Here is a 24,106-nt window from a genome sequence, read left to right on the forward strand (position 1 = left end):
ACAGGAGAATGAAGTAAAGGACAATGATGTCATGGATGCACCACTAAAACCAACTTAACCTCAGTGCAGCAGTTATTTTCTCATAAAAAGGGGATGTTGTGAATTCAATAGTGGAAGAAGTCAAGGCAAACATTTCTACACATTTAGTCAGTGTTTAGAAAGCTAGATTGGTAGGCTACCATTTCAACAGAAGTTAAATGACAGTTACTACTCTGGAAATATCTGTAGCAAACAAAACTTGCTGTTTCTTACAGTGTATTGTTGTATGGCATACATTTTTTTTTTTAATACTCTGTTTATCAAGTCTACAACAGAGTTGAAAACAGTAATCATTAAGATAGATTTTACATTACTTGTTTTCGTCTCTTTGGTACAAATGACTGTTTCCTCTGAACCCTTTTATAAGCCATTTCTGAGCAAATGCATAAGCCTATATCTAAATACAAGAGGACATTATAATAAAGCATGTTTCTGGCATCAGCTCACTTGGCTCTAAAGCTGCTTGCGTAATACAAAACAAAACAACAAAACTGGCATATTGTGAAAAACTACAGCCAATTTTCTGTATCTATGTATTATTAATACTGCACTGTAATCACAACTGAGCAGAATCAGAATCTTTTTGTTAAAACCCTTACTCAGTTCCAGGAGGAGTTTCCCCATTATATCTTAAGTAATCTTGTATTCCACATTGCAGAGAGTGTCTTTCATTGTATTGCGCTCCTTCCATTTCACATCTCTTTCTCTCTAGAGACAGTGACGTTCAGGCTCAGTGTCTGACACACATTTCTGTACGTGATCTTCTCGTAGTATTCCCTCGTCGGCACACTGCCTCCCTCTGCACTAATTTCATTAACCGCAGGCTAGTCACGCCTCGGCTACGCAGACGCCAAAAAACAGTCAGCCAGACATAGGAACAAGCTCCAGATTAGTCTCCTGATACCTTTTACTCTTCCTGTTTTAGCCATTTCTCTTTGTTTTACTACATATCCTTGCTTTCCATGTCACCCTCACACCAGTTCTGCTATTTGACCTTGATATTCTTGTTTTTCTTTTCCATAAATACTGCTAAAATCTACATCCAAGCATTTTTCTGCTTTTGACAATATATAATCTATGCACTTTAAGTACGGTTAAACCAAAAATGATATAATTTTTTATATTTTTTTACTAGTGGGTGCAGGTAAGTAAGTGAGACCATGTTACACAAAAAAATCTTCATATAGTGGACTACCAGTAAAATTATAAAAATTTGGGACCAAAAATTACCAGAGACTGAACAAAATTAAGCATTGCTTGGTTATTGGTCAACAAAGTATTGATAGTTGTGTAAATATTGTCATACTAACAGTTTGTCTGAATTTTTGGTTGAGTGTAATCCATTACCTTTCTATCAAAGTTATCTGACATTATCAAGATGAATCTGTTCTGACAGTTTAACTGAGTTCTTGTCATATTTTATTATTTTTTTCTAAACTATAATGAATAAACTGTGATAATGTGAGAAATCACCCCCCGATATAGCGCCAGATCACAATAGAAGTCATTTAAGGTTATCTTTCCTATAGAACAGGTCTATACATTGTTCTTTTATTAAACAAATTAAATTGCCTTATGTTATTTATCTTATTTACACTAAGGCATGTCATTTCTGTCTCTACATGGTCGCACGTTTACAATGTCTCCTCCGCGAAAACACGCACGGGATTGCGGACTCCATTCATAAAAACGGAATTTACTATAGCGCAGAATGCCACGGAATTCGTCGATTTTTGGATTAATAAATCAAAAGTTGGTCTGTCACTTAATTCAAATCGCAATATGGACTAGTGTCTGTGAAAACTGAAATGCAAAAAGACCGTTTTAATATGAATCCTACATGTTCCGTTTGCCTCTGTATGTATGAATGGCGGAGACGCGTGTTTTTTTTACTACACGCGTACTGAAGCACACGTGACGCTCCCGCTAATTACATGAACAGATAAACTCAATCTCCAAAGCTGCTGTGAGTGTCACTTTTACCGTGAGAAAACTAGCATCATATCATACTGTACACACAGAAACTTCACGGCAACCTGTCAAAATAAAAGTACGGTTTTACATGAAACAGAACAATATTAGTCTTGTATTACTTTTGTACAGTATAATGCAGGTGTTTATATATTCCTATTTAAATAATTTACATAAAACAATATATATGATAAAAAAAAATACATTGCAACAAGGTTAACCACTTAATTGTAGAAAAAAAAAACACTACAATTATTATTTAAACGTTTTAAACTGAATATAATTTTTTCCATGTATTGATTTTAACAGTAAACCTCTGTTTGTTTGCCAAAAATTAAAAGGGTTTATTTTTCATTTGATTAAAAATAAATGTTTATGCTTTCATTCGATTATCAGAACAACTAAAACACATAAGAATTTCTTAAAAAAAAAAAAAAAAAAAAAAAAAAGCAAAAGATTGTAGAGCCCTATTGTTCAAAATGTTAAAATAGAGAGTTTTGGACTTATTTTTTCACTGAAATAAATGTTTTCGTTATTACACAAAGTAGGCTAAAGTACCGGGGAAAAAAAGTAACGTTGGCTATCGGGAATTTTTCTGGATTCTGTTTTTTTTTTCCATTTTAATTTTTCAAAACTATTTTAATGGTTAAATTAAATTTTATTCTTAAAAAAGCATGTCTACTTAATTAAAATCATGAAACAGCAATGTATTAAAAGTTAAAAAAATTTTAAGGGTGAATGAAATATAGTGAAAAATAGTTTATGAAATATGTTTTATTTTTACTACATTCTGGATTCTGCATTCCATTTGAACAATTTCATTAGATATTAATAATCAAAAGCATGTCAAATTAATTGATATTTAAAAAAAATAATTTGTTGTTATTCTTATATATATATATATATATAAAATTCTGGTAATTAATTTTTCTGGTAAATATTCATTTAAAGATAATGTTAAAAATTGTATTAGTAATAGTAGTACTTTCATTAAAATAAGCAATATTTCTGTCACAATTTCTTCAAGTTCAACCAAACCTTTTTTTGACAGGTTTCTATAAAGACCTTTACGTATCTCTTTGTATATGATATGAGATATGATGTTTGAGTTTTACTCAAAATACATGGTAAAATGCTCATGAAGTGACTCAGAGCAGTTCTGAGATTCACATACTGAGACAGCAGAGGCTAAAAAATAATAAACGAAACCGCAAGTCTGCGCCATTCATTTAGAGAGGTACTAGGGGTGGCACGGTACATGAAAAACAACCGAACCGTTCGGCATGGTTCAACGGTTCAACGTATGCGCAATGTAGCCTCGTGAGTGTCCTTTTTGCGCGAAATAAGAGGTGTGTGTAGACATAGAGACAGTAAAAGTGGAGTGCTGCAGGTTACGTCACGTGTAGAAATGGCAAGTGGGAGAGATAAGGAAGGCTGCGCGGAGTTGGAGGATGCGCCAGCTATGATACGCTGTTCATCCAACTTGGCTGTGCTTTCAATTTTATTAAAGGAAAGTATGAAGCTGATTGGTTGGTTCATGTCACATGGCCTGCGGTGAGCTTGTGGAATTTTGAAAAGTTGAGATGTCTTTATCTCGATGCGGCGCGGACGCGCCTGGACAAAACGAGCGTGTCGCACCGCGTCGCTTCCATTACGAGCGCGCATACCACGCGTCAACATTTGAAATAACAAACTTGAGTGCGCAAAAGAGGCTTCATGTGAACGGCCCCTTAGCCAGGTCAGTTGTGTGGGAACATTTTGGATTTCATGTTACCTATGATGAAGACGGGAATAAAAGAATAGATCGAACTGAGACTGTGTGCAAGCATTGTGGAAAATGCATATAATATGCTAACGGCAACACTTCTAATTTGTCAGTTCATCTGAGAAGACATCACACCAGTGTGTTGGTAGACATGCAAGTTAATTCTTCAGCAAAACCACCACAATACTTGCACAATGTTGTGCAATATCACCAACAAAATCAATGTGAATACATGTATTATTAAGAGTATTCATTACATCATCTAGCTCTGCTCGCAAACAGGTCTGCTTTGAAGGTCAATCCTATGGACGCCATGAACATAACCAAAGGGAAGAGGGAATGAGAACAGGTGTGCCGACTGAGAGTCACCTCTCTCTGAAAGAAAAAGGAAGGAGAAACAACAGGAGAAAGCGAGAGATGACACGAAAAAAAAACTGAAAGACACAGAGAGTAATAGCAAGTGAAAAAGGAAGCTGATGGGGAGGAATAGAGAGAGAGGGAAAGAGACTGAGTTAAAAGTGAGAGCAAGAAGGAAGTGTCACCAGAGGGGAAGCCTCTGGGGGCAGGATCAATGGTGGCAGGAGCTGTAATGAGGTTGGAGGGAGGCCAGATTTCAGGATTATTGCTTGTGTCAGCCAACAGACAGGCAGCCAGAACAATGGCACAGGGGTCACACAATCCAGAGGGGTGCCCGCTGGAGGAAGAGGGGCATAGAGGCCCTATTCTTGACTTGGCACTCTCTGATATGGCCTGAAAGACTGTTTGTGTGTGTGAGAGACTGGCCGATGCAGTGGGAAAGAAAGATGGCAAAAGGGAGACAAAATGTGTGTCATTCTTCCTTTGGCACAGAGAGACATTTCTCTCCGAAAGCGAGACATTATGTTGATAGCATCACTTCCTGACGGCAATGCCTTATTTTGACATTCTGTCATGAAGGATTTCAAAACTCGCATTTAGATATTGGCACACGCTTGCCACATGACGACGTTACTGCAACCTGCCATTTGCATTTGATTCTCAGATGAATATATAAAAAGTGAATATCATGTTCTGAAAGGCAAAGTTCACCCCTGATCAGTCCAGCCATGATTAACTCAAATAGAGCTATTAGAGAGCAAAGGTTTCTCTTCCATGCTTATATGCACGTATGCTGGCCAACGTCAACCTAAATTGCTGTTTAGATAAAGCAGCCTGCAAAAAATGATACACAATAAGTCATTATTTCAATGTATCTACCATATTGGTTCTGGGCTCTCTTCTGATTTACGACTGGGTATCGTGGCTTTGACTCTTGTTTGCACGTGTCTGTGGAAAGGGGGGTTGACTTCTGAAGGATTACACAGGCGTTGCTGTCAACACTAGTGATATTAAATGGATGCAGTGGCATTATGACAGAAACAACAGAGAATGCCATTACCATACATGACCTGTTTGGTGTTCTAATCACTCAATGCATAAAAAAAGACATATCCTGGCAGGCCGTGGAGCTGACAGGGGGGCGAGGCAGCATGTGTTGAAATGAATGACACAAGACCACGTCTTATCCTGCACATAAACACGAGAGAGAAAGAGAGAGAGGAAAATAGCAAATCCATGGCTTGATGTCAGTAGTTCAGTGTAAGGCAGCATGTATTGATTGAGTCCTCAAGGGTGATGGGATGAAATCACAGCTTTGAGTCTCGGGGGGCTTTTGTAACAGGCTCTGAAATTGGACTACTAGATTCTTCTTTTTTTTCAATTTCGTATTAAATTCAGTACTAGATCCCCATTTTTTAATTTATGTTTTTATTCACACAATTTTCTACAGTTCAATTGTTCAGTGAAGAAGCAAGTCATCTAAATTAACGAAAATACATTTTAAAACCTCTATGAGGCATCAAAACTGACAAAACTCAACTAAAAAAAGTGATGAACAAGTTTCAGTTTATTGATTCTAATACAATGAATGATTTGCAATTCATTTGAATAAATTTAAATTTCGACCTAGCCTCCGAAATACTTATGTAAACTACCAGTCAAAAGTTTATTTTAAAGAAGTCTCTTCTGCTTACCAAGCCTGCATTTATTTGATCAAAAGTACAGTCAAATTGAAATATATTTTATATAAATTTAATTTATTTAATATAAATATTTTTAAAATGTAATATATTTCTTTGATTTCAAAGCTAAATTTTTAGCATCATTACTCCAGTCAAATGATCCCCCAGAAATCATTTTAATATTCTGATTTGCTGCTCAAAAAAAAACTTTATTATTATTATTATTATTATTATTATGTTCAAAACATAAAATGTTTTTATCATCACTTTTGATAAATTTAAATAATCCTTGCAAAATAAAAGTATTATTTCTATAATTTCTCTCCCTGCCAAAAAAAAAAAAAAAAAATTAAATGGTAAAGCTTTTTATTTTAGATAAATGCTGATCTTTGGATCTTTCTATTCATCAAAGAATCCTAAATAAAATAAAATAAAATAAAATAAAAATGTTTTAAATATTGATGATAATATTAAAAACAAAAAAATGTTTCTTGAACAGCATATCAGCATATTAGAATGATTTTCTTTTTTTATTATTTAAATTTAGCAGTTATTTTAAATAGTAAAAATATTTAACAATATTAATGATTTTGCAGAAGAGACTTTTGCTTCTTCTAAAACATAAAAAAAATCTTACTGTTCAAAAACTTTTGAGTTTTGACTGGTAGTGTATCTCCAAGAAGTTTTGCAGAAAAACAAAGAAATTTAGAACACTACAAAATTATTGGAATTTTAAATTTTAAAGCAAAATACAGTCACTCTCAACATTACAATCGTTGTCAAATAACTAATATTATATAGCTTTACATAAGAAACCCACAGTTTAATCCATTTGTATTATATTAGCCACCAGATACATTACTGCTCAAAGGATTTTGCGTTTTTGATGTTAAAAGTTCATCAAAGCTCTATTAAAAAAAAAAAAAAAAAAAAACAGCAGTAAAAATAGTGCATTATTATTGTGCAATGTTATTACAATTTAAAAGGATAGTTCACACAAAAATGAAAGTTCTTTCATTAATTACTCACCCTCATGTTGTTTCCGTAAGACCTTTGTTCATCTTTGGAACACAAAGTATGATATTTTTGAAGATATCCAAGAGCTTTCTGAGCATGCGACGTAGTACTCGGATACGTGCCGAAGACTGACACGGAAGACAAGAAATTGTTGAATAAAGCTACAAAAATTACTCTTGTAGCTTCCTAAAAATCACAGTTAAACCACTGATGTCACTATTTTAATGATGTACTTACTACGTTTCTGGGCCTTGAACCTATCAGTTGCATCACTGTTTATGCAGGGTCAGAAAGCTCTCGAATTTCATCAAAAATATCCTAATTTGTGTTCCGAAGATGAACAAAGGTCTTACAGGGTTTGGAATGACATGAAGGTGAGTAATTAATGACAAAATGTTTAATCCCTTTAAAACTGTTCCTATTTACGTAATTTATTCAATTGATGGCAAAGCTGAATTTTCAGCAGCTATTACTGCTTTATTACACATGATCCTTCAGAAACCAATCTAATATGCTGATTTGGTGCTCAAACTAACATTTTTAACACATGTGGTTGTAACTCCTCTAAATAAGCCATTCAGGTAAGCACCCAGATGAGAAGTGACAGCTATATTGAGCTGTAGTGTGTACGTGGCCTTAGTCACATTGGACTTGGTATGAAGCAGCCTTTAATCATCTGGGCAACTGCTGTAATGGCCAAAGACTGGTGAGCAGGAGGACACATACAAAAGGCACCAATTGAAACAGTCCTTACTGAAACACTGTTGCTAATGGACATTTCACCAGAATGGTAAGAAAAAGACTTAAGCCACTACAGCTCGATCAGCCATTTGGTTTGCAGCAGGGGGCTGAAGTGCAGATACGTGGCTAATGCCAGGTAATACCGGGGTGCCCCTGGCTTAAAGTTAATCGGAGTAGAGGACACTAAGACATTGAGGGCTGCTTAATTAGATAAAAAGACTAATTTGTTTTGCCAAGAAACGGCAATGTTGTAATGAGGACATATGTGAGGGTACATTTTTCAAAATTGAGATGTATACATCATCTGAAAGCTGAATAAATAAGCCTTCAGATGATATATGGTTTGACAGGATAGGACAATATTTGGCTGAGAAGCAAAGGTAAAAAAGGTAAAAATAAATAAATAAATAAATAATTGAGAAAATCGCCTTTGAAGTTGTCCAAATGAAGTTCTTAGTAATGCATCTCACTAACCAAAATTAAGTTTGGATATATTTACAGTAGAAAATTTACTAAATATCTTCATGGAACATGATCTTTACTTATTATCCTAAAGATTTTTGGCATAAAAGAAAAATGTATCATTTTGACTCATACAATGTATTTTTGGCTTTTGCTGCAAATATACCAGTGTTACTTACGACTGGTTTTGTGGTGCAACTTAAAGTCCTGATGAATGACAATTGGTCCTGAAATGTGCATATCTAAATGTATTCTGCTCAATATGTGCAGATGAATAGGTTAAAAAGTCATACAGTATGTATGTGTATGCATGCATTAATAACTTTAATAAATCCATACGGCTGATTCAAACATGCCATCTCTCACCATCTGCATCATTCATCTAGGGTGGATTAATATTTCAGCACACGCTATATAATATGCATTCATGAAGCCACATCCTCGTCTTGAGAGGATTTAACTCTTCCATGCACAGAGAGCAGATATTATGACTACATCATGTAGCCGCTGATTATGAGCATCCACAGCTGAATTAACTAGGGTCAAAGCAGAAATGAAGATCCAGCTTCCGCAGCCATCCTAGACCAGCAAGAGCAAAGCGACAGAATAATGATTAAGACCTAGAATCCCTCTCCACACTCATTGTGTTCCCTTGAGGCTAAGCTGAAACTAACTAGGACTGTCTGAGGGAAGGGAGGAGGGGCGAAAAAAATGAAGGATTAACAGGGTGATCAGTAAAGAGAGAGGGAAAGACACTAGGCTGGACGGATTCATGAATGATAAAGCAGATTTCAAGCACCATGTGTACCATCCGTTCACACACACACACACACACACACACACACACACACACACACACACACACACACACACACACACACACACACACACACACACACACACACACACACACACACACACACACACACTCCCAACTGACTCTTCCACTCTAAGACATTATTACTATTATAATCTGAACACCCAAAATGTAAGTCATGAATGATAAAGCAGATTTCAAGCACCATGTGTACCATCCGTACACACACACACACACACACACACACACACAATCCCAACTGACTCTTCCACTCTAAGACATTATTACTATTATAATCGGAACACCCAAAATGTAAGTAAATAATAATAATCAGTCCAATAAAAAATTATTTAAATACCAAATGACCATAATCAAAGCTCTGCAGATTTGCATGTTCATTTAATAAATATTTCAGCCAATTTGATTAAGCTTTCAGCTGCCAAAAAGTGGGTTTACCTAGGGCTGGGCGATATGGCAAAAATGTAATCTCGATAATTTTTTTCCCATATTGAACGATGACGATATATATTTCGATATAAGCTGTTGAATGTTGCCAGCTATAAAATAGTATCCAACAATGACTAAAGCCACACAAATTAAAGGATTCATTAAATTACATTAAGTATAGTTTATTAACAAAAGCAGATTACAGATTTGGCCTTAATTAAAATAACTTACTAAAATAAATGAAAAAAATAAAATAAAAGTTGTGACAGAGTATGGTAAATGAGAGTAAATGTACAAAATGTAAACATAAAATTATTGTAAAAACATAATTTGTAACACATTTATTTATTTCTTTATTATTTATTATTATAAACACAATTGTTTATTTTCTCTATTATAGGTTGAGCTATTTAAATTAGAGGCAACCACTGCATTTTGAAACAATCTACAGTAGAAATATCAAAAAAATTACGACACAGCTCTTTCTTTATCGTATTAAGTGCAGACAATTCAGCCATAATCAAAGTAGGCTACTCTCTCATTATTCAAAGTGCAAATAGAGACGGAATATTTCAAGCATGATACAGAGCTATAGACATACACAACCTATTATAGCCTACATTCTGATAACAGCCTAGATATGTCATTTAGCCTAATTTGCGTGCATTGCGGAGTCACTCTCTAAACAAGGGGGATTAAAATTGCTTTTGAATGCGCGTACGTTTTTTGCTTTCGGTTTCAGTTTTAACAATCGCGCCAAACTCTCAACTGAGCTGAGTCACTTTTCAGATAGTCAAACCACTTACGGAATTCGTGCTACCTTTTTTTGTCGACAACTTCAACATCTTTGGATAATAACTCGAGGTTAGTTTCTCTTTCGTCGCTGCTTCCACTCTCTTTTTTTGTCGTCCTGGTGTAAGGTTGCTTCGCAAAGTGCTGTAGGAAATGAACTTTGTACTTTGACGTGCACACGCACGCTGCACGCTGATTGGCTGTTGTCGCATATTTCTGCTGTGTGATTGGCTCTTAGATTAATCCATATCGAGCAAAAAATGTCTAGAGCTTATCATCGTTATTAACATAAATTTTATCGCGATTCGATATGATATCGTTTATCGGCCCAGCCCTAGGTTTACCACATTTAAATTCACCCCACAATTTACCTGACTGTTGAAAACCAAACCAAACTGCAATAAACTATCAGTTTAAATACTGAATGCATGATTCTGCTAGTCAATGTTGATGATATTTGTGACCCTAGACCACAAAAGGTCAAATTCTTTGAAATTGAGATTTATACATGAATAAATACAATTTCCATTGATGTATGGTTTGTTAGGATAGGACAATATTACTCTGAGATACAACTATTTGAAAATCTGGACCCTTAATAAATAAATGAAATCGAAATATTGAGAAAATCACCTTTAAAGTTGTCCAAAATATAGTTCTTAGCAATGCATATTACTAATCAAAAATTAAGTTAAGTTTTGATATTTAGCATAGGAAATTCACTAAATATCTTCATTAAACATGATCTTTGCCATAAAAGATGACCCATACAATGTACTTTTGGCTATTGCTACAAATAGCCTAAGACTGGTTTTGTGGTCCAGGGTCACATTTAGAAAGACCAACTCAATCACCTCAAAGTCGCAAACAATTTCACTCCTTAAAAAGTAAAGCTGAGAATGCACAGTAGGTGGGTAATGGTTAACACACCTCACGATTGTCAATGTACACATGCTTAATTGTGACTTCAACGTCTCCATTACGTCACAGTTCATCACAGCACCAACCCATCTGTGGCTAACAAAAACTTAACACTGCATTGACCACAATGATTCGCAAGCCCATTAAGCCATCACATTTGAGACGACAAACCAATAAAGTCAGTGATCACAGTATGTGCCCATTTCGAATACGGCGATATAGACGGCTTTCATTACTCTGAGTGTAAATTGTCAATACGCTGTGGCTATTTCAGGCATCTCGAACGAGGGATCACTAGAGGTACTGACAGATCTGACACATCCATCTTCAAATGTGTCAGGGTAAAAATAGCAAACCACCAGCATCGTGAAACACACGCTGTCTGCGGGGCACAGAAGATGAGACTGTCTGACACCAACTCTACAGCCATTATCTACACAAATGATGAGAACACAGCCTAAAGAGACTGCGTTTCAACATCTTTCATGTGTTTGCATCATTATAAAAAGCAAAAAGGATCATTTCTGCTTGTGGTTGTTTATGCATCAATCTGGGATAGAAGAAAGTATTTTAAAATCTTAAAAACAGTCATGGAAAAACCTGGTCATTCAAATAAAAAAAATAAAAAACGTGAATGAAAAACATGCTGGTTACTGTAGCTAAAAAGGCTACTGGATCCTAAAACGTACTTGACTGTTTTATAAGAGTGGGATGCATGACTGCTGATCCATAAAGTGAGGTCAATCATCACCTGAACAATCCCAGGTGCTTTAATAATCTAAACAGGTTGAGTGTGTGTGTGTGGGAATGAGTATGTCAATCTAGTTGTTCAATAACAATACTATGAATCACACTAACAGCTCCACTGAGAGACAGAGAGAGAGATATGTTCAGGAGGTTAGACATGACACTCTCTCTCTCTGTACACTAGACAGTAGATTTAACACTGCTCAGCATTACTGTTGCAATAAAACATAAAAGAAAAACTGTGTCTGGACACAAACATTCACACACAAGCAGAAATAGACTCATAACAGAGGTTTACAACAGTATAAACAGGGTAATTGCAGGTACTTTCATTTTGTCAAAAATTTTCAGATGTGTTTCACACTGTTCCTGCTTTAAGTAAAAAAAAGTAAAGTAAAAAAACTCCCAATAATACTCCCAAATACTCTACATGTTTGTCCTACACTGTAAAAAGTTTGCTGTAAATTTTACAGTAACTTACTGGCAGCTGGATGCCAGTAAGTTACTGTAAAAATGTTTACAGTATTAATACTGTAAGTGCATTTACAGTACTAAAAGGTCTTTACTGTAATTTCATTTACAGTATTTTTACTGTAATTTCATTTGCGGTATTTTTACTGTAATTTCATTTACATTATTTTTACTGTAATTTCATTTACAGTGTTTTTACTGTATCTTCAATTACAGTATTTTTACTGTATTTTCAATTACAGTATCAGTACTAGAGTTTATTTTCATTTATTTTAAACATTTTTTACCTGTAAAAACAATCCAATTAACCTACAGCACTGTAATTCAAGATTTTTACCACCCCAACCCCATAAAAATCACAATAACTCATAAGCATTAGTTCTGATAATATTCTTTTTAATTGTTGAACATTTTCTTTTTAAGTACAGAGACTTTGTATCATGGCAAACATACACATACTGAAAAGCAAAAATAAGTAAGTACACTACCAGTCATAAGTTTTTGAACACTAAGATTTTTTTAAAGAATTCTCTTCTGCTTACCAAGCCTGCATTAATTTGATCCAAATTTAATTTATTCCTTTGATCAAAGCTGAATTTTCAGCATCATTACTCGTCTTCAGTATCACATGATCCTTCAGAAATCATTCTAGTATGCTGATAAACATTATTTAATTTTTAGATTTTTCAGGATTCTTGGATGAATAGAAAGATATTATTTAGCAAGGATGATTTAAATTGATCAAAAGTGATAATAAAGACATTCATAATGTTACAAACTATTTCTGTTTCAGATAAATGCTGTTTATCTGAACTTTCTATTCATCAAAGAAACCTGAAAAAAAATGTACTCCACTGTTTTTAGCATTATAATAATTTCAGCAACATCATAATAATAGTTTTTGAGCAGAAAATCAAATTATTAGAATGATTTCTGAAGGATCATGTGACTGCAGTAATGATGCTAAAAATTAAGGTTTGATCACAGCAATAAATTACATTTTAAAATATATTCAAAAAGAAAACAGTTATTTTAAATAATAAAAATGGTTCAAAAGTGTATTGTTTTTGCTGTACTTTGGACCAAATGAATGCAGGCTTAGTGAGCAGAAGAGACCTTCTTTAAAAACATTTAAAATCTTACTGTTCAAAAGCTTTGTCTGGTAGTGTAAATAAAATAAAATCATACAGTAAAAATGTGTTTGTGTTGTGTTAAATTTTAGTAGTTTTGAGTCAAAGTTGACAAGCTCTCTGATGAGAAACGGCAGAATGGGATTCAGGCTGATGCTTGTTGTTTGCACCCTCTTTCCAGAAGTCCATCTGATCTGTGACTGTCAATGCATTTGCTGCCACAAAGGTTGACTGTCTGAACAAACCTGCAAGCACAAGAAAAACAGTGTTTAAAGAATTTGCCTCAACTGTCAAACTTGGTGCTGTATGCATTAAAAAAAAATGATATACTACATACGAACGCAGTAGTAAGAAAAAAAACTGAAGAAACTTTTTCTTGAAATTTTTTATAAAGAATTTTATGAATGGGTCAGTAAGTCACTGATTCTAGGTGTTTAAAAAAGGTAAATTCATTCAGTAATGAAACACTGCTGTGTGCAGAGATGCACAACATGGCTTTGTTAAGAACCGTTTTTACTAAATGGAGCAAAAAGACAATATTTTCTTCTTGATTTAAAGGAGAACTCCGGTGTGATTTTGACCTACAGTGTATTGAATCATGATACCGAGTGTGAACGTACCTTGCATATCTCATCTCGTCTTGTCCACTGCAGTCCGAAATCTGGGGTCAGTTATCCGATGCTCACAACAGGTTGTCAATGAGAGTCAACAGGGCATCGAAGAAGCCATGTAAATAAATCACTGTTTTACGCCATTTACGAGGCACAAAGTAGCTCCACACTTCATTGGTAGACTTCCAAGGGCCCTGACATTTAAAACGAGACATTGAGAACTCAGAAAAAGCACCGGTAGTTTATTTACGAGAAGATTTATACAGACAGTTCCTGCAAGAAAAAATCCATCTTAAATTTAGTCACGATAAGTCGAGTGTCGAGCACCAAGGAATTTATCAGGTTATCAACTTATCAGGTTGTAGTTTCCTTCGTGCTCGACACTCGACTTATCGTGACTAAATTTAAGATGGCGGCGGCCGCTAAACTTCTTGCAGGTACTGTCTGTATAAATCTACTTGTAAATAAACTCCCGGTGCTTTTTCTGAGTTCTCAATGTCTCGTTTTAAATGTCAGGGCCCTTGGAAGTCTACCAATGAAGTGTGGAGCTACTTTGTGCCTCGTAAATGGCGTAAAACAGTGATTTATTTACATGGCTTCTTCGATGCCCTATTGACTCTCATTGACAACCTGTTGTGAGCATCGGATAACTGACCCCAGATTTCGGACTGCAGTGGACAAGACGAGATGAGATATGCAAGGTACGTTTACAGTCGGTATCATGATTCAATACACTTTAGGTCAAAATCACACCGGAGTTCTCCTTTAAATCACTTAATATTACATTCTTGTTTATTGAATTTTGTTGCCCTGACACTTAGTAAAGTCTGCCACAGACCATGCTAAATGCTAACCAATCTGTTCATATAAACATTCTAAACAGGTGTGTGTTTCCTAGAAAGTCTGTGCATATAATAGGCCTACTATGATTAAAAATCTATATTTGTTGTTTTACAGTAACAATAATCTAAATTGACAGACAGTAAGATTGCTATTATGAATTTAAAGGTTACAGTAAGTTAAAGATACCTGAAGCAGCTGCATTTTGCTGTTTAAATGCTGGTTTAATAGAAATAATTTTAATGCGCATGCAAACTCAATCTTGATGGTAATAAAAAACATTCCCAGGAAATAAATACCTTACAAATGTGTACTTTAAATACAATATAACTTGCTTAGGATAAAAGCATCTGAAAAATGCATGAATGTAAATGCAAAGTAAAACAAAATATGTTTTAGGTTACCTTATTCTGCATGTCTGTAAAATGGACAGCTGGCTGTGTGATGATTCTGCCCTTGATGGTCAGCATCCAGTTAGTGCTTGGAGAAATCTCCTGTAACAGACAGTGTCACAACACCCTTTTAGTGTTACTATAGTTTATGATCAGAAAAGACAACTACTGTACAGTAATACAATTTACATTTTTAATAAAATAAACATTTATAATATTTATTAGCAAAACTTGCTATATTAATATATTGCTAGCCCGTTACTCTCTTTAAAAGGTTAACCCGTTCTGTGAGTTAGTGGAGAACAGCAGCCTGTGGCTAATTTAGTAACGTTAACATTAGTTAAGTTGACGAAAGCAAAAGCTTAACGTTACCTGTTGTTTGCACTGCGGCGACGGCAATCACCAGAAAAGGCTCCAATACACCTCTGATGCAGACGACATGACCACGAGACCACAAACTTGAAAATAAAACACAAAAGAAGCACTTAACCGCGGTGTTTCAGCTTTACCTCAGTGTTTCATGTTAGCGCGCTGTTTATGTCACGTCTGTCACTGAATTTAGGGACCGTCTATAAAGTTACATACGACATTGATACACACATTTCTTACTTAAACATCATTTGAAGAGAATTACCTTGCCAGCTATAAAGAAGCAGCGTTGAAACGATATTATGCCGCTCTGTGACTAACGTTAACGTTGAGTTTGTCAACTTCGGCTTATGGACATTATTAGCTTACCAGTTCATGTTATCGTCGATACTATGACAGTCATTCACAAGAAGAAGATCCAAAATACACCTCCGACGTTACAGACGACATCCAGACCAGAAACTTGAAAATAACAAGCAAAAGAAGGGCTTGAAAATACTATTTAAAATCTCCACAGAAAAAGCGGTGTTGCTTAACGCACTTTACGTTACCTCAGTATTTCACCTCAGTTCGCCGTTAAGCTTGAGTAACGTTAAGGACTCGTCAGACGAGTTAACTTGCATTAAAGGGCAGCACAATATACAAACGCGTTTCTCGGTTTCACTAAAGTTTTATTTCGACTAATATATGTCACCTTAAGTTACTCACCAGTCCATGTTTTCACCGTTATGGCGGCGCCCCGGCCGTCAGTCAGAAAAAAAGGCTACCGACATGCAAAACACGATGAATATTGTTAGTTTGCTGTTAACAAGTGAAAACATCTTAAAATTGTTCAGTTTTTCATAAAACAGAAATAATATACTAACCTTTTTGTCAAGTTATTGGTGCAACATTTCTCCTTTTGTCCTTTTTACCGCCACTTCCTCTCAGCAGGAGAGAAAAAAAATCGCCCTTGCCATTGGTCAATTTTTCGCGGGCAAGTTCACTACTGTAAATTTACAGTAGTTTACTGTAAACGGATTTACAGTAGTGGATAATTACAGTAGTGATCATATATTTTCCCATAATCCTTTGCAGTTTACAGTAAAATACTGTATATACATTTTACAGTATCTTACTGTAGATATTACAGTAAAATACTGTTCAAATTACAAAAATCGGTTACAGTGTAGTAAAAGCAAATCCAACTGTAGAACCTCAAGACACCTTAGTCAGGGTAGTGCCGTGTTTAACTTAACAAAAATTAAAACGAGGCTGTGAGGGATAGAAATAAAGTATGAATAGTACTGTGGCTTGACAACATAGTTCATTGGTAATCTTTCCAAAAACTATGTCCAATATTAAAGTGAAAGTGTGTAATTTATTCAATTTTAAAATTAGGCATGCACAAATTACAATTTATGTTATCATTATCATTTATCGGTCAGTATTGGATATTTAACATGCTTGTTTTTACATTTTGATTACATTTGCAATCTAAAAGTTAATCCTTGAAAACACTAAAATACAAAAATAATTGTAGCAAGCAAATCTCAAAATTAAAACACTGTTAATGTTGTGGTGCACAAATCCCATGAAGTGCTTTAAAACACAGTGTTATTCGAGGTGTTGACATAATTTCATCTGAAACAGGAAGACAGGGTGGGACATATCAAGCAGTCCTGCCCCCTTTTTAAAATAGCAATAGCGTTTTGTTTATATCACAGCTTGGGCCAGAGCTGTTGAGCTCAGTAAAGCCGCATTTGACAGTATATGACAGCCAAAATCTCATTCATATTGCTATAGAATACAGCATTCAGTTTTATAGTCTGCTCCGATTCACGCATATGTGCCAAAGTGTCTCCGGGACACGAGACTGATGAAACAAAAACTCTTTTTGAATGACAAAAACTATGACAAGAATCTATTGATATTTAACGAATAAAAACTAGACGAAAATGTTAGGGAAGGATGATTTGGGAAGAGATTCATTCAGAACAAATCTGCTGCGTGATTAGGAGATTAGATGTGTACATTTGAACTGTATCTTAGTCTATTGATCTATCCAGTGGGACATATGCCAGCAAACATTTGCAGCACGTCTCATAAAACATTAAAAAATGTCAATATCTGGGAGTAAGACATATGGATAAACTTGACGACGCAAAGAGAACTCAATTTGGTCTGGTTTTCTGAGTGCAGACACCAAAGCAGTGCCTCTCACACAGCACACAAGTACCCTTTCGCATCTCATGAATGGAGAAAATACACACAAAAATAATGTTGAATTGACTGTTTTGATGAGTATTCATGTAAACACATTCGGTTACGTGTATCAGTGCTAGGGGTGGCACGGTTCACAAAACCCACGGTTCGGTTCGTATCACGGTTTTAGGTCACGGTTTTCGGTTCTGTACGGTTCTTGTTTTTATTTTTTTTATTTTAATCTTTAACACTCCAGAAGTTTGTTTTGGCATATGAAATGTAGCTTGATTATCCACAATTTAGGATACATTATTAAAAAAAAAAAAAGTTTTATCATGTAATCATGCACAAACTGAATTGGACTTGACTTTAAGCACATTATTGAGACTATAAGCTAGGGGAGATTTGATACAGCAATAGAGAAGACATTGATGACATGCTTTTCATTTATTTGGCAAAAACAGGACAATGTGTATCTCCACAGGAATTTATGTGCCTTTTTAGCACATAAAGATTGAACTGAAGAATTAACTTGCATGTCTACCAACACACTGGTGTGATGTCTTCTCAGATGAACTGACAAATTAGAAGTGTTGCCGTTAGCATATTATATGCATTTTCCACAATGCTTGCACACAGTCTCAGTTCGATCTATTCTTTTATTCCCGTCTTCATCATAGGTAACATGAAATCCAAAATGTTCCCACACAACTGACCTGGCTAAGGGGCCGTTCACATGAAGCCTCTTTTGCGCACTCAAGTTTGTTATTTCAAATGTAGACGCGTGGTATGCGCGCTCGTAATGGAAGCGACGCGGTGCGACACGCTCGTTTTGTCCAGGCGCGTCCGCGCCGCATCGAGATAAAAACATCTCAACTTTTCAAAATTCCGCAAGCTCACCGCAGGCCATGTGACATGAACCAACCAATCAGCTTCATCCTTTCCTTTAATAAAATTGAAAGCACAGCCAAGTTGGATGAACAGCGTATCATAGCTGGCGCATCCTCCAACTCCGGGCAGCCTTCCTTATCTCTCCCACTTGCCATTTCTACACGCGACGTAACCTGCAGCACTCCACTTTTACTGTCTCTATGTCTACACACACCTCTTATTTCACGCAAAAAGGACACTCACGAGGCTACATTGCGCATGCGTTGAACCGTTGAACCGTGCGACGCACACACGCACCGAACCGAGACAAGCGAACCGAACGGTTCGGTTGTTTTTCATGTACCGTGCCACCCCTAATCAGTACATTGTATCCGTGCGTTCGGTTTTGAAGGGACAGCAGCCTAATTTAGTTGCTATTGTCTGTGAAATTGATGTTAATGGAACAACAAAATAAAAACAGAAAACCATTCATTGCTTTTAACTGAATATCTTTAGTAGTCCTATTAAAGGATCTAAATTGATTTATGCAAATAAATATATCTGCTTGAAAGAATGAAGAATGTGGTAAACAAATTGTTATAAAGAATGCATAATTAGCCTATAATCATTGGAATTTCATTGAAAACAAGACCATGGTCTTGTTTCTTTATGAGAAGTGGTTTCATTTAATTTTAATATAAAAACATGTTGGTGTCACAACAGTTAAATATGTATCTTGATAAAACCTTTAATTTTAGAGAAATGCATTACACTGTAGATTTAGTCGACTAAAATCTTATGAAACTTAAATACTAATTCTGTGAACAAGTGACCGATTTCAGTTGCAGCTTCAGCATCTATTTATAGTGTAGTGGGCGGGACGCTTCGGATCCTAGACAGCATTTGATTGGACAGAAAGTTGGATGAGAAGCTGAAGTGCAGAGTGACGTCATCAAAATTGCTGGTCCATATTGGTGAAAGCTAGAGTTTTGAATGCTTATCTCTTGTAAATGCAAATTTAGTCATCGTTTCGAAGCACACTAGCTCATAGATATCCTTAAGGCTAACAAATTCATAATAAAAGCCGTTAAATCTCAATTTTGATTTCACTGGGACTTCAGAAATAAGTAATTGTAGCAAATCAAATCCACTTGTAACATTTAAAATGATTCGTAATATAAGTTTTAAAATCGGCCATTTACCTACAATAAAATTAAAATAATGATCAACCCATCGGCGTCAGACAAGGATTTCAATATATATGCATCCCTAGTCTATTAACATTAACTGAACTAACGGCCTGAGTTATGGGTAAGGCTACCTGTTTGTTCGATCAATTGAAGATTAGTTCTGAAGATTGTTCTATAAAAGCGATCATAATTTTGCCAAAAGCATTTGGTGTTAGACAGAAATGAGCTACATCACATTTAAAATGCCTGATTTCTCTAACTAGAAGAAAAAAGGAAAAAAAAAATACAGCTGCATTGCAGATACTAGGTGGGTTGGAACATAAAAAAAAAGTTATCTTGTAAGGTCCATCCATATAAAATAATAATAATAATACATTAAAAAAAACAAATTTTTGTTTTTTCCTGAGGTCTCCAGCAGGCCTGCCCACTCCCATTGGTGTGGGCTTCACTCTGCGATCTCTGCCTCCAATCTGAGAATCGTGCCACCTCCGCTCACCGACCGCCACACAGATAAGGCTGCTTTGGCAACCGCCCCAGCCTGGTCTGGCGAGCACTCTGACATACCCAAAGCAAAAGACACAGGGGGCTGAGGAGGAGTTGAAGATACAGTAGGTGGTAGGGTGAAGCTAGGAGTTGTTAGACAGGGTAAGAGTGGATTAGGCAGACGTTCTGCCAAGGTCCCGCCCTGCCCTGCCACAAGCCAGCCTGATGCACTGCAGTGATTACAAAAAGACAACACATTGTGCCGCACACCAAGGTCTGAAGAGAAAGTAAAACCGGCACAAGCAGCAATAAATAATGCATTTCAAAACAATTCTCTTGCTTTCCTTCAAACTGGTACAGTGTAGGTCATGGGCCTGATCGGACATGCAGGATTATTGATCGCTCATTGCTGGGAAGTGCTTGCACTGACGAACAGGATACTTTTCAAACATGGTAAATGTGGCGGCAGGAGGCATGGCATGCTCCAAAAGCAAGGTTAAAACCAGCCAGACTCTTTTTAAACTGAAAAACAGCAAGACGAGAGCTCTGGGCCAACAGAGCAGGATACAGTCTTACTGACTGTATTTCACAAGCCCTTGTGAAAAGAGTGCAATCAGTCCTTGCTAGAACCTCTTAAATTATTAAAGCATACAGTATGGCCTCTATTTCATCTCCTTCAAACTGTAGTGACTATGATGCATCACAGCCTGCACTGGCAAAATGTACACTCTTTCCCAACCTAATTTTTCTCCAGTATCAACAAGTCAATGGCACGAGGAAGTACAATTGTTCAAATATGCTGCCATTTCATTCAGTAAACACTATTTCTGGTCAGCTTTTTGACTGCAAATCATACACAGATATATGCAAGCAGTCTGATTCTTAACAAGGTCGGTCACTGGAAGCATGACATTTTATCCAGGGTGCAGAAAGACAAACATCAATATCCATCAGAGTCAGAGCAGACGCCCTTACAACATCTATGCACATCACAAAAAACAAATTAAACAAATACATAAAAGAAAGTCTCCACCATACCCAAATACTGCAGGTGAACCACATCAGAGCGATCAACTTGCTGATGCCGATTCATATTCCGTTCACTTCAGGCTTTCCCTTTCGAACTGCGGGACCGATGTCCTGCCTTGAACGACTGATTAATACACGAGCCAATAGCATTTGAGCGCAAGCTGTGAAGGTACATTTCATTGGTTGGACCTACTGAGCGAACACACCCCCTCAGTGAACGGGACTCTGAGCTTTACTGAACGAGGCATTTGGTATATACACAACATGTATTTTATTAAAGCTGTATTTTGTATACAGCTAGATTAAAATACATAGTAATTGACAAAACTGAGGGAAAATATAGATATACTTTACTTTAAATAAACGCTTATGATTCATAAACATTATTTCTGGAGTAAGATATAGTATAAAGGACATTTTACACAAATGACAATAAGAGTTGCTTGTGAATGAGTCAGGGTTTTATAACAAATCAGATGAGTGAATGATTCAGCAATTCACTTATAATAGACAAAAGCATAACTTGACGCCATATACTGGTGTAATGTAAACTGCAGAAAGAATCAAAAGAGATTCAACCAGTTCGAATCACAGGTATGAATCTTTTTAGTTAATGACTCAAAAGATTCAAAACATTGAGAAGAATCAAAATTCAATCCAACACCATCTGTAGTTATTTACAAACATATGAGCAATTGACATTTGATTGCGAATGCACGTTTATATGACTAGGAGAGCAAAGAAAGAGTTCATCAACAAAAATAAAAAATAAATAAATAAATTGACATGGAAACACAGCAGTGTTAAGCTACAAACGAATCCTGGCCTAATGAGTGAATGATTCAGTGATTCTCATATAATAGACAAAAGCATAACTGTACTCTTTACTCTCGAACTTTAAAATTCGAATCACCGGGATGAATCTTTTTAGATAATGACTCAAAAGATTCAAAACATTGAGAAGAATCAAAATTCAATCCACCACCACCTGTAGTTATTTACAAGCAGATGACCTATTGAAATTTAATTCTGAATACATGTTCATATGACTAGGAGAGCAAAGAAACAGTTCATCAGCCAAAAAATAAAATAAAAACTAATTTGACATGGAAACACAGCAGTGTTAAGTTACAAATAAATCCTGGCCTAATGAGTGAATGATTCAGTGATTCACTTACAGAAAAAAAACATAACTTGACGCCATCTACTGGAGTAACATAAACGGCAGAAAGAGTCACAAAAGATTCAACAGATTCGATTCACCGGGATGAATCTTTTTAGTTAAGAACTCAAAAGTTTCGAAACATTGAGAAGAATCAAAATTCAATCCACTACCACCTGTAGTTATTTACAAGCAGATGACCTATTGACATTTGATTGTTAATACATGTTCATATGAATAGCAGCGTAATTTGACTAATTTGACATGGAAACACAGCAGTGTTAAGTTACAAACGAGTCCTGGCCTACTTCTCATGACCAACTAAAACACAAATATTAAAACGTTACATAATATAATACCTTAGTAATTACACACACACAGAGACACACACCTTCTGCTTTCACCTTAGGCATTACTTCGTCTTCGACATTAAGAAGAGGAAGAGGTCAACAGAAATGAAACAAGTGAATAAATAAATGAAAACTGATCACAGCCCTAATATTAATTTAACTAACGGTAACGTATATTTAAATTCCTTGTATTCAACTTACATTTAATGTTACAAAACCCCACATATACGTTAATTATCAAATGCTGTTACTGGCTTAGAAAGCAATAGCGAAACGAACTTATTAACAAGCTGGAATCACGCAATGAAACCCAATGCATTCAGCTTTAAGTGCTCTCGCAACAGTTGTCGAGCACGAGAAAGATTGTGCACATGTCACGAAACTCAAGATGACAGGTACAGATTGACACAGATCCGCAGCAAAAAACGTGTCTAACCTTCAGCACGGGTCCGGAGATCCGACATAGTTCTCTGAACGGGCGGCATCGGTCCACCTGTCAACTGAACGCTTAAAACTCCGCGTTGCGTTTCTCTCTTCACCCGTCTAGGGATTTTAAGCGCCGGTGACCGTCACCAAAGTAGCTTTCCCCGACTCCTGTGACCGGTAACCATTTATTCAGTGTTAGGAGTCATGTTGTTGTGGATGAACACCGATAGTTCCGCCCTCAATAACACGCTCCAGCATCAGAGCGCGGAGCTGAACGCTAAATCTCCCCAGCACGCGTAGAATCGATAAGCGGTTGAAACACTGAATGTGAGCGAGCTCTGCCGCTTCACAAATTGGACCGTACCAACTAAGAGCTCAGAGGGGGGTCTAGTCGGAATATATCACGTATAGTCAAGTCATTCACACTCTCAAAACCATACATTTCGTATAGAAACCATATATTGAAAACATCAAGTAAACCATGTCTACTGTTATACAAGTATGATTTGTGCTATGCTAAATAAAAACCAAACCACAATATTCTCCCCTAATATGATCTCAGTGTTAAAAGGGTCTGCTGGAGATTCCCTCGCTGCAGTTACTCTCATTGTTTCGAAGGGGGATTGCAGAGACAATGACAGCCCACTATTTCTTTATTTTAGGCCCTGAAGCAATCACGACTCTGCAATTGCCTCTCATATTACCCTTCAGCCGAAAAACATTATGGCTTTGCTGATGTGCTGAGGGTTTCTCTCAACAAGCCACATGTTGATGGATACATTTCTCAATTCCTGTTTCGTTGTTCCTCTTCTTCAGGCCAATCGCTGTTGTTATAATTATA

The 24,106-nt window shown here is 36.1% G+C and overlaps 1 protein-coding gene across 1 annotated transcript in view; it reads right to left on the reverse strand.

Annotated features, from left to right (window-relative positions):
- The window catches only part of atp8a1 (ATPase phospholipid transporting 8A1), a 192,890-nt gene extending 169,314 nt beyond the window's left edge, over window positions 1-23,576 (reverse strand). The window contains exon 1 of the mRNA XM_073820001.1: window positions 23,276-23,576. Coding sequence (XP_073676102.1) covers window positions 23,276-23,324 — 49 coding nt within the window. The 5' untranslated portion in view covers window positions 23,325-23,576. The remainder of the gene's footprint in view (window positions 1-23,275) is intronic.
- Between the last annotated feature and the right edge of the window lie 530 nt (window positions 23,577-24,106).

This window comes from Garra rufa, chromosome 16, assembly GCF_049309525.1.
Source record: "Garra rufa chromosome 16, GarRuf1.0, whole genome shotgun sequence".
Classification (NCBI taxonomy): domain Eukaryota; kingdom Metazoa; phylum Chordata; class Actinopteri; order Cypriniformes; family Cyprinidae; genus Garra; species Garra rufa.